General features: G+C 44.2%; 1 protein-coding gene across 1 annotated transcript in view; it reads left to right on the forward strand.

The window, feature by feature from the left end:
• The first annotated feature begins 10,501 nt into the window (after nucleotides 1–10,501).
• CBX6 (chromobox homolog 6) overlaps nucleotides 10,502–11,681 on the forward strand; it is a 17,744-nt gene continuing 16,564 nt past the window's right edge. The window contains exon 1 of the mRNA XM_006890203.1: nucleotides 10,502–10,507. Within this exon, the coding sequence (XP_006890265.1) occupies nucleotides 10,502–10,507 (6 nt within the window). The remainder of the gene's footprint in view (nucleotides 10,508–11,681) is intronic.

Raw genomic sequence — 11,681 nt, forward strand, 5'->3', positions numbered from 1 at the left:
TAGAGGAACCCTGGGCTGGGTGAGGGTAGAGGGTGGAGTGGAGAGGGATAAATTGCAAATCAGAATGATGCAGGTGATTCTAGAAAGCTCTCTCACCTCCCTGGGATGGTGATGGCCTACAGTGGCCTGCAGGATTGGAGAGCCATCCTGCGGGGGTGGGAGAACACCCCACCCACCCCACCCCCGCCCCCCGATGGTGACCTAACTGGGCAGACACTCTTTCGTTCTCTGTCCCTGGCTGCCCTGCTCCTTGAGAGTCCACACATCTGTCAAGTCCTTCCCAGTTTTATCAGGGAACCCCAGGTGTGTCCCTAAATCCTGGGGTCCTTTCCCTCCCATGTATCTGGACTGTCTCACTAAAGGTGGCATTCCCTCCCCCCCTATCTCCACTGGTGTGTTTGGGAGGAAGAGCTAAGGGATTCTCAAGGATTCTTTCTCACTTAACCCCTGTTGTCCTTGTTGTTGTGTACCATGGAGTTGGAGCTGACCCGTAGCTGACCCTCCAAAAGGTCTTCAGAGGCAGTAATTTGCACAGGAGGAGACTGACCATTCATCTCCTATTATGGAGCTGGTGGATTTGAACCACGTGCCTTTGGGCTTGTAGAGCAGCTTCTTACCACTAGGCCACCAGAGCTTCTTCATTTAATTCCTAGATATTTATACACAAAAAGGAAGAAAATACCCAGAAATAAAACAGGACTGCACAAGTGATATTTCATATTAGCAAATCTGGAGTGGATGTTACCTCTCACCCCAAGATTCAAACACAGTGCCCCTGAGTGGGAACCAACTCATTGCTGGCCCTCCATGGGGTCCCTGAAACTGTAAATCACAGGGGAGGAGATTGTCCATCTTTCTCCCTGGGAGCAGCTGGAGGGTTTGAACAGACAAGGACATGCAGCCTTTTGGGTTATCTGTGTATACCTGTGTACATCCACGGGCTGAGCTGACACCACTTCTTTTTATCTTAAGGGCATCTCTCAAAGCCCCGGAGTGGAGAATGAGGCTGTAAAAGCAAGAATGACTGTTGTCCTTAGTGAGGTGCCGTGTTGCACAGTGCAACTTGTCCGTTCAGTGAGCAGGGGCAGGGGACCAAGGCCAGAGCCTGCAGCCCGCAGCACCTTCTCCAGTCCCCACTGCTGCCCACTGTCCTGAGCAGGGGGCTGCCTGGCTCACCAGAAGCTGTAGAGCTAAACTCAAGGGACCCCTTGGGTCCCCCTTCAGCAGATGTGAGCTTTATGCCTCACCTCTCAGGCTGCCTAAACATTTCTGGAAACAAAACAAAACCAAAAAAAAATTAATCTGGAGAAATTAACATTCCCCAAAGGACTGACAAGCACTTGAGTGGGACTGAGGGGGCTGGGGCGGTGGTGGAAACCGTTTTCCAGCAAAACAGGAAGATCAGGAAGAGGACAAGTTTGCACAAGGCTGCCTCCACTCTGCAGGGAGATGAAAGAGGACCTTGTGTTTGTGTTCATCTGTTTTGCATTCACAGAGGGAGGACTCCTCAGGGGGAGGGGGCCGGGAAAGAGCCTGAGCCTTCCTGGATTTTCTCAGTGATTGATCACGAATTGGCCCCCTCATGGACGACCACCCTCCTGAGTTCTGCTGACCTTGCTAGGACCCACCAGCCCAGGCGGGCCAGGCGGATAAGGAGAGTGACAAACTCTTCATCTTTCAGTCTTGAATCTTGAAGTATCTTTGTATAGAAACTTGGCATTTCCCCAAGCTAACAGGGGCCTTGGCAGAAAAAAGGGAACAGCTCCCTCCCCTCATTCAACTCTTTGTTGGGGTTTCTGTAATGATAGCTCTTTCTGCTTTGATTTAGAGGCTTCTGCCTCCGGGTTACAGTCCCTGGATGATGTAAAAACTTAATGCATTTGACTGTGAACCAAAGGTTGGAAGTTCAAGTCTACCCCAAAGCACCTTGGAAGAAAAGCCTAGCAACCTAGTTCTAAAACGTCAACTGTAGAAAACCCACAAGGACACAGTCCTGCTCTAACATACTTGGGATCAACTGCGTCAGTCTCTCTAGGTGTTGGTTCCACATTTGAGGAAAGAGGTATTGTTGTTGTTGTTGTTGTTGTTGTTATGTGTCATCAAGTTGCCTGTGACCCATAACAACCCTATGTACAGCAGCTCTGAGCCCTGCCCTGTCCTGAGCCAGTCTCACTAATTCCAACACACCAATCCTCACTGCCCCAGTCACTGTTCAATCCATCTCATCTGGGGTCTTCCTATCCTGCACTGTCCCTCTACCTTCCAAGTACAATGTCCTTCCCCAAGGACCAGTCTCTCCTGACCAAGTGTCCAAAGTATGTGAGATGAAGCTTCAAAATCCTAGCCTCCAAGGAGAAACTTGGTTTCACAGTCTCTAAGACAGACCTATTTGTTTTCTTGGCAGTCCGTGGTATGCTCAAGACTCTTCTCCAGCGCCACAATTTGAAGGAATCGATTCTTATTTTGTCATCCTTAGTCATTGCCCAGCTTTTGACGGATCTCAAGTAACTGCGAAAACCATTGCTTTTCAGCACTCTTGGAGAGGTCCCTGCCAGCAGATTCTCCCAGTGCAATTTGTCTTTTTATTTCCTGACTGCTGGTGTTAAAGAGTGTAGTTTGTGGAGCCAAGTAAGCTCTAATTGTTAACAACCTCAATCTCTTCTCCTTCTATCATAGTATTGCCAATTGGCCCAGTGGTGAGACTCTTTGTCTTTTCGATGTCAAGCTTCAATCTATATTGAGGACTACAGACTTTGACCTTCTGCAGCAAGAGCTACAGGTCTTCTTCAGTTTCTGCAAGCAACATTATGTCATCTGCCTAATGTAGGTTCTTGATGAGTCTTCCTCCAATCCTGAAGCCACATTCCTCCTCATAAAGCCAAGCCTCCTGAATGATCTGTTCTGCATATAGATTGAAAAGGTATAGAGATAGCATGCGTCGCTGATGCACTTCCTTCCTGATTTTGAACCATGCAGTGTTTCCCTGCTTAGAGAGGCTCAATATCAGCAGCAAAAACCAGGCCAGGGCCTGACTGTGGAATAAACCATCTACTCCTCATCATATGCAAGCGCAAAGTTGTGGAAATTAAAACACATCAGTGAGAAGAAAGCTATGGCCTTGAGCACATCACAACAGAATCTAAAAACTGTCTCAAGAATAGATTTGACATATTGAACACTAAGGACCGACCACTAGAGGAGTTATTGAATGGCATCAAGGGACTCTGAAACTTGCACGGGGATGAAAAAAAGCCTAAACAAGGGGAAGGGATGATGACATAAGAACGTTGAACAGAAGACTTCAAAAGGCAGCTTGAAAAGACAAAGTAAAATATCTTAATGAAATGTGCAAGGAATTGGAGTTAGGAAAACCAAAAAGGCACAGACTGGGAAAAAATATTTGGCAATGACATATCTGATAAGGGGCTTATATTTAAAATTTATATAGTATTCCAACAAGAAAAATTTATATAGTATTATATATAATAATATATAATATTATATAAAATTTTTAATAATTTTATAAATAATTTTCTATAAAATAATAGTATCTATAATTTTATATAAAAAATTCTATAGTATTTATATAATATTTTCAACAGGAAAAAGATAAACAATCCAATCACAAAATGGGTGGGCAGAAGATATAAATAGACATTTCACCAATGAAGACATTCAGATGACAAACACACACATGGAGAATTGTTCAAAATCCTCAGGTATAAGAGAGATGCAAATCAAAACAACTATGAGACATCATTTCACCCCAGCAATAGTCGCAAAGTCCAACAGGCTAGCAAACAATAAATGCTGGTGAGTGTAAAATGGTACAGCCACTATGGAAGATGGTCAGGTGCTTTCTTAAAAAAATAGAAAAGAAATGCCATTTGGCCCAGTAATTCCACTATTAGGAATATACCCTAAGGAAACCAGAGGCAAGACTCAAACAGATGTATGCACACCCATGTTCATTGCTGTGTTGTTCACAATAGCAAAGAGATGGAAGCAACCCAAGTGCCCATCAACAAATGAATGGTTAGAAAACTGTAGTACATTCACAAAATGGAATATTACACAGCATTGAAAAAACAATGAACACACGTGGGGAAACCTAGAGGACATTATGATGAGTGAAATATATCAGTTATAAAAGGACAAATACCACGTAACACCTCTGTTATAAAATAGGACTGATTTGGATTGGGGAGAGAATGGGAAAAGAGTGGATAGATGATGAACACTGCAGTAGATCAGATAAGGGGAAGAACTGTCTGAAAGGAAAATATGATTAGGTATTACATGTATGAACAAGGGAGGCATTGTGTGTGAACTAGAAGAGGAGAGGGAAGAAAATTGCAACAGTGAAAAAAATAAAGAGAAACCAAAAAGGAAGAATATGCTCGGCATTCCTGAAGCTGAAAAACTAAAGAACAAATTCAAGCTTCGAATTATAATACTGAAGAGTTATAATACTGAAGAGTTCTAGAGGTAAAATCATAAATGATCCAGGAAACAACAAAAAAGTAGAGGGAACACACAGAATCACCGTATCAAAAATAACTAATCAATACACAAATATTTCAGAAAGTAGCAGGCCTTTGACTGTGTGGATCACAACAAACTGTGGCTGACTCTGAGAAGAATGGGAATCCCAAAACACTTGATTGTGCTTATGCGAAATCTATACTTGGACCAGGAAGCAATCACCAGAACAGAGCAAGGAAACACTTCATGGTTTAAAATTGGAAAGGATCTACACCAGGGAGGTGTCCTATCCCCATACCTTTTCAATCTATATGCAGAACAGATTATCCAGGAGGCTGGGCTGCATGAGGAGAAATGTGGCATCCGGATTGGAGAAAGAGTCATCAACAATCTCTGTTTTGCAGATGACACAACCCTGCTTGTTGAAAATGAGGAGGACCTGAAGCACTTGCTGCAGAAGGTCAAGGATTGTAGCCTTCAATATGGATTAAGGCTCCATGTCAATAAAACAAAGATTCTCACAAGGCTAATTGGCAACATCAGGATGGATGGTGAAGAGATTGAGACTGTTAGCTGCTTTAGTTTGCTTGGCTCCACAGTCAACACTCTTGGCACGAGCAGACAGGAAATCAAAAGACGTATTGTGATGGGAAAGTCAGCTGTCAGAGACTTCTCCAAAGTACTAAGGAGCAATGATGTCAGTCTAGAGACTATCGTGTGCCTGATACAGTACATGGTCTTTGCAATCACTTGCTATGCATCAGAGAGCTGGAAAATGACAAGGAATGACAGAAGGAGAATTGATGCCTTTGAGCTGTGGTGTTGGAGAAGAGGATTGAATATGACTCCTAAGACAATGAACAGGTTCATCCTGGAGAGGGTTAAACCGGGCTGCTCCTTGGAGGCAAGAATTCTGAGGCTTCATCTGACATACTTTGGACATGTTGTAAGGAGGGACAGGTCCTTGGAGAGGGATGTCATGCTTGGGAGGGTGGAGGGACAGTGCAGGAGATGAAGACCCTCTATGAGGTGGATTGATTCAGTAACTGGGGTAGTCAGGGTAGGTGTGGCAGAGATGGTGAGACTGGCACAGGATAGAACAGGGTTTAGGGCTGTTGTACGTAGGGTCACTAGAGTCGCAGGCAAGTCGACGGCACATAACAACAACAGCAAGCATATGATCGAGAACCTGTACTATTAAAAGAAGAAATCCAAGATGGACTGAAGACAATAGCAAAAAGTAAGACCTCAGGAATTGATGGAATATCTACTGAGGGTTTTCAGAAAACAGATGTAGTCCTGTACATGCGTATCAGTCTCTGCCAGCAAATACGGTAAACATTTACTTGGCCTACTGACTGGAAGAGATCCATATTTGTTCCTACTCCCAAAACTGGTCATCCAAAAGAATGTGGAAATTGTTGAACATAACAATTATTAAGCTCACATTCCATTAAAATCCTGTAAAGGTTATTGAAAACCAAGTTGGAATGGTACATTATCAGATGACTGCCAGAAGTCCAAATTCAGAAAAGGTCTTGTCACCAGGGATATTACTGCTGCTGTCAAGCAGATCTTGGTTAAAAGCAGAGAATTCCAGAAAGTTATTTACTTGTGTTTTCTTCATATGCAAAAGCATTTGACTGTGTGGATCTTAACAGCATATGCCCAACACTGGGGGAAAAAGGAAATCCCACTTAATTGTGCTCCTGCGAAACCTATACCTAGACCAAGAAATAGTAGTCTGAATAGAACAAGGAAACACCATATGATTTAAAATCTGAAAATGTGTACACCAGGGTTGTCTCTTTTCTCCATACCTATTCAACCTGTAAGTTGAGCAAATCATTAAAGAAGCTAGACTTTATAAAGAAGAACGTGACATTGGGTTTGGAGCAAGATTCATCAACCACGTGCATTATGCAGATGATGCAACCTTGCTCACAGAAAGTGAAGAAGACTTGAAGCACTTGCTTCAAGATCAAAGACTGTAATATGGGTTATATCTCAGCATTTAGAAAACAGAAATCCTCCCCATTGCACATATAGGCAACATGACAAATGGAGAAAAAACTGAAGTTGTGAATGATACCATTTTAATTGGATCCACAATCAACATCTGTGGTAGCAGAAGTTAAGAACTCAGAAGATGAGTTGCATTAAGGAAATCTGCTGTCAAGGGCCCCTCCAAAGTTCTTCAAGTGCAAGGACATTGGTTTAAATTCCAAGCTGTGCCTGATCCCAGCCATGGTCATTTTTTTGTGACTAAATGCTCTTTGTATCTTGCTTGGATCCACAATCAACACTCTTGGTACCAGCAGTCAGGAAATAAGGATAAGCATTGTACTGGGAAAATTTGCAGTTAGGGACCTTTCTCCAAATTATTGAGGAGCAGTGATGTCAGTTTGAGGACTAAGATGCATCTGATTCAGGCTATGGTCTTTCCAGTTACTTGCTCTGCATCTGAACAATGAATAACGAGAAAAGAATTGACGCCTTTGAGCTGTGGTGTTGTAGAAGAGCACTAAACATTCTATGAACGGCCAAGAGAACAAATAAATATGCTTTGGAGAAGGTGCAGCCAGTGGCAAGAATGATGAGGCTTCACCTCACATACTTTGGACATGTTGCTAGGAGGTGCTATTCCTTGGAAAGGGATATGATGCTGGAATGGGTGTAGGGTTGGCAAAGCAGAAGACATTCAGCCATGTTGGTTGACACAGAGACTACTCCAATGGGTTCTTTTGTGTCAGGAAGTGTGAGGATGGTACAAGATAAACAGGGTTCAGGATCTTTTGTTCATAGGGTTGCCATGAGTCATACTCAACTCGATGGCATTCAACAACTACAACAAATGCTCTTTATTTTCTTTTCAAACACAGAGTTAACATGTAGGCATCACTTGTACCAGATGTTGTCTTTTATTTAGTTGTGATTTTAATGAAAGGTAACATAAATGTTGGGCTTTCATTCATTTATTGCTGCACATTTCCATCCCTCCCTCCTCCTTTCTTCCCCCTCCCTGAGTTTGCTCTGTAATGCACTTCTTGCTCCAGATTCTTAATTGTCATACATACAATTCCTAAACCAGCATTCCTTTCAGACAATCTTTCCTTATCTGTTCAGTGCTCCGTTCATTATTTATCCACTCTTTTCCTGTTCTCCTCTCCCAGCACCAATCCTATTTTATAACAGTGGTCCTTAGTATGCCTTAGTATTTTCAACTGCCCCACAGGTATATGAATGTTAGACAAGAATAAGGATGACGGAAGAGAAATTGATGCCTTTGGGTTAACGTCTTGGTGAAGAACACTGAATAGACCATGGACCAACAAATAATAAACAAAGCTGTCTTGAAGGAAGGAAGTGCCACCAGAGTGTTCCTCAGAGGCAGGTAGGATGAAACTTCATCTCGCTTACTTTGGGCTAAGTTTCAGGAGAAACCAGTCTTTGCAATGAGACATCATACTTGGAAAGGCGGAGAGTCAGCAAAAGACAGGAAGATCTTCCGTGAAATGGATTGACACAGTGACTACCACTCAGACAAGCCTGGCTGAGGGCCCCTCCCACACACTTGTCCCTTTCCACCATCAATTTCTTTGTCACTTGTATTTGTACCTAAACCTCAGCTCCCTATCTCGTGCGTTCACTTTCTGTCTACTGTCCCAGCTCCCTATCTCGTGCGTTCACTTTCTGTCTACTGTCCCACAAGAAAATTACTAGCCTTTTGAGGACAGAGGTGTCTGTCTGTCTTGTCTCTTACCATATCCTCAGCATCCATACTACTGCCAGACCCACTTCTGTCAAATCAGTTCCTACAAACAGCCTCCCTGTAGGACAGAGGAGAACTGCTCCATGGGGCTGTCAAGGCTGTAAGCTGTCACACTGCCTCCTCTTTCCTCTTTGTGGTGCCTGCTGCATTCGAACCATCAATCATTCAGATAGCAGCTAATTGCTTAACCATTGAGCCTCCAGGGGCAGGCATGTGGTTGTCATCCAGTAAATATTAGTTGACTGACTGGCTCTCTAGTGCCAAGCCCTGTCCATGGATCCCTACCCTCAAGAAACTCACACTTTTACAGGAGATATGGTTTGTGACCCAGTAGAATCCTAAGATTTGGCAACAACCAAGATATTAAGGGAGCTAAGGTGCGTCTGATACAGGCCATGGTTTTTACAATCACTTGTTATGCATCAGAGAGTTGGGCAATGGCTAAGGAGGATAGAAGGAGAATTGATGCCTTTGAGCTGTGGTGCTGGAGGAGAGTATTGAGGGTACCGTGGACTGCTAAGAAAACAAACAGATTCATCCTGGAGAGGGTTAAACCAGGCTGCTCCTTGGAGGCAAGGATTCTGGGGCTTCGTCTGACATACGTTGGACAACAGTAAGGAGGGACAGACAGGTCCTTGGAGGGGGACGTCATGCTTGGGAGGGTGGAGGGACGGCACGAGAGTGGAAGACCCTCTATGAGGTGGATTGATTCAGTAATTGGGGTAATCAGGATGAGTGTGTCAGAGGCAGTGCGATTGGCACAGGATAGAGCAGAGTTTAGGGCTGTTCTACATAGGGTCGCTATGAGTCGCAAGTGACTCGACGGCACATAACAACAACAACATGGTGGCTAGTAAGTAAGGAGTTGTACTGCCAACCAGGAAATTCAAATTCACCAGCTATTCTAAAGAAGAACGATGAACAATATCCTCCCTGCAATTTACAGCCTCTGATAACTTACAGCTGGAGGGTCACCTCTGAATCAGTTCTGATTCAACGCCACACAGCAGACATCCAAGCAGAGCAAAGCTGTGGAAGATGTCTATCTATCTATCTATCTATACCTCCCATGTGTACACTAGGTGCAGGAGTGTGAAAGTGCAGGGACTTGGGAAAACAGTAGGCGTCTAAAGAAGACCAAAGGGGATATTTGCAGGATGATGAGGCTCTGGGGAGAGAAACAGATTGTCAGGAGGGGGCTCTGACATGAGAAAGAGCTTTCTGGAGACAGGAATGTGAGAGGGGTTTTGTCACTGTTGATATTCTGGCTCTTTCCATTGTTAAAGAGTTTTAAACAGAGGAGTGACTTTGTCTAAACTACACTTCCAAAAGATCCCTCTGCCAAAATTGGAGTTTCCATTGCCCCTTGCCCAATTATGACCATATTCAGGCATAATTCCAGGCCACTCGACTGCCCTCCTTCTAAAAATAGTTGGCCTTCCCTTTGGGGGCACGTAACTTCGCAGCACAAATTTTCACAAGGAAAGAGGCATGCTTCTGTGCTCAGAGACAGACAGAGGCACCTGAATGTGAGTCTTCAGCTTCTCTGTCCATTGTTCTGTAGGGCAGGTCCTATTGCCCGGCCGGCAGAGGACCCTGAGCGAGAATCACAAGGTTTGCAGCAGGCAGAGTTGCCTGATAAAGAGAGCCAGGGGTTTGGATCAACAGACCAGCTTTCAGACCTGACTCTGCCACTTCCTAAACGGACTTTCCTAAACCTCTCGGAGGCTCTGTTTCTGCATCAGTAGAATGGGAATGATAATCACAGCCACATCAGAGCTCCTGTGAAAAACAGATCAAATTAAATATATTTACAGCCTGAACCTGCAAGGAGTCCTGGGATGTTAGTTATTGTTGCCCAGCAGGTTCAAGTTCAAGGCTGCAGCTGGAGGAGGAGCGATGCTCACTGGGGGATGTAAATTCCCAGGAACTTCCTGCAGGGACTTCAGGTCCCTGGGAAGGATCCGCTAAGGAGCTGCACAAGTTCTGTAGGTTCGGGTAAGGAGAGCACACAGGTGGAGTTGTTGCTAGGTGTCATCACTCCATTACACCCCATAATAACTCTGTGAACAACAGATTGAAACCTTGCCCTATTCTGTGCCATCCTCAGCTCTCCAATATGCTCAAGTCCACTGTTACATCACTGTGTGAACCCACCTCCCGGATGGCCTTCCTCCCTTTCCATAATCCTTTACTTTACCCAGCATGATGTCTTTCCCTTAGGACTGGCACTTCTTCGCAAACATGCCTGTAAAAAGAGCAAGAGTTGCATGGGGATGGCCATATCTGGCCTTTGCCCACTTCATGAAGGGGAATTGCCCCATCAACAACATCAGCAACACAAAACCAATTCCCATGAGGTCAGACATGTCCCCGAGGCTTCTGTACCTCTCGCTAGTTATCCCAACATCCATCTTACTGTTTACTGTGTCCCATTATGGTTGCTCACAGACCACATGGAAGCATATTAAGGAAGTCAAAAGGTTGTAATTCAGGTTGTTAGCAGAAAACAGTCAGGATGGATTCTGAAATGTGCTTGCAGGCACCTCAGCCTTGAGCCTAGCAGTTTTAGGCCAGTGTTACAAAGCTATCCCTCTTGCCAATGATGGCTCTCCCTCCATCTCCTCATCTTTTAAAGTCCTCCAACATACTTGGCCAAAAGGCTCTTAGCTCTGGTTCCATGGGGTAGCAGTCCCAAGTCCACACTGTCTCATGTCAGGCCTCTGGTTCTCTGCTGTGGCTTCTGCGGCTGTGGTTCCTGCAGGGTTTGGTTTGACTGGCACAAGAATCTCTGGCCCTGATGAATGCATTGCATTCTCTGGCTTCTTCTCTGCCAGTGGGGAGGGTCTTAAATTCTGCTGCTGGATCTGTTTGGTTTAATGGTAAGACTAGCCAATCAATCCCCTTGTGGATACGCTAACATGTCCTATTTGCATATTCTTGATCACCTAATGGTTAGGGAACAATAAGTCCTTAATACTACAATGTACAAAGTATGTGAGAGGAAATTTGAGGGGGGAGGGATTGTAGAACAATGAAAGAAATTTCTCTTACTTTTCAAAGAGAAGAGCAAATTTGGGGGAGGGGCTGGGCAGGGAGAAAAGCGCAATAATGAATAAATAAATAGAAACCCTAAGTCTCTGTGAACTTTCATTAAATTTAATAAAAAAAATTTAAAAAAGAAAGGAAATTTAACCATTCTTGCCTCTAAAGAGCACTCTCGTTGCATTTTCTCTAAGATAGGTTTGTTTGTTCTTTTGGTAGTCCTGGCTATGTTGTTGTTGTTGTTGTGTGCCATCAAGCCTCCTGCAGTCCTGTATATGGCAGTTCTGAACCCTGCCCTGTCCTAAGCCAGTCTCACTAATTCTAAAACATTAATCCCCATTGCCCCAGTCACTATATCAATCCATCTCATTCAGGGTCT

Source organism: Elephantulus edwardii, unplaced genomic scaffold, assembly GCF_000299155.1.
Source record: "Elephantulus edwardii isolate Elephantulus edwardi_28Jun2011 unplaced genomic scaffold, EleEdw1.0 scaffold00086, whole genome shotgun sequence".
NCBI lineage: Eukaryota > Metazoa > Chordata > Mammalia > Macroscelidea > Macroscelididae > Elephantulus > Elephantulus edwardii.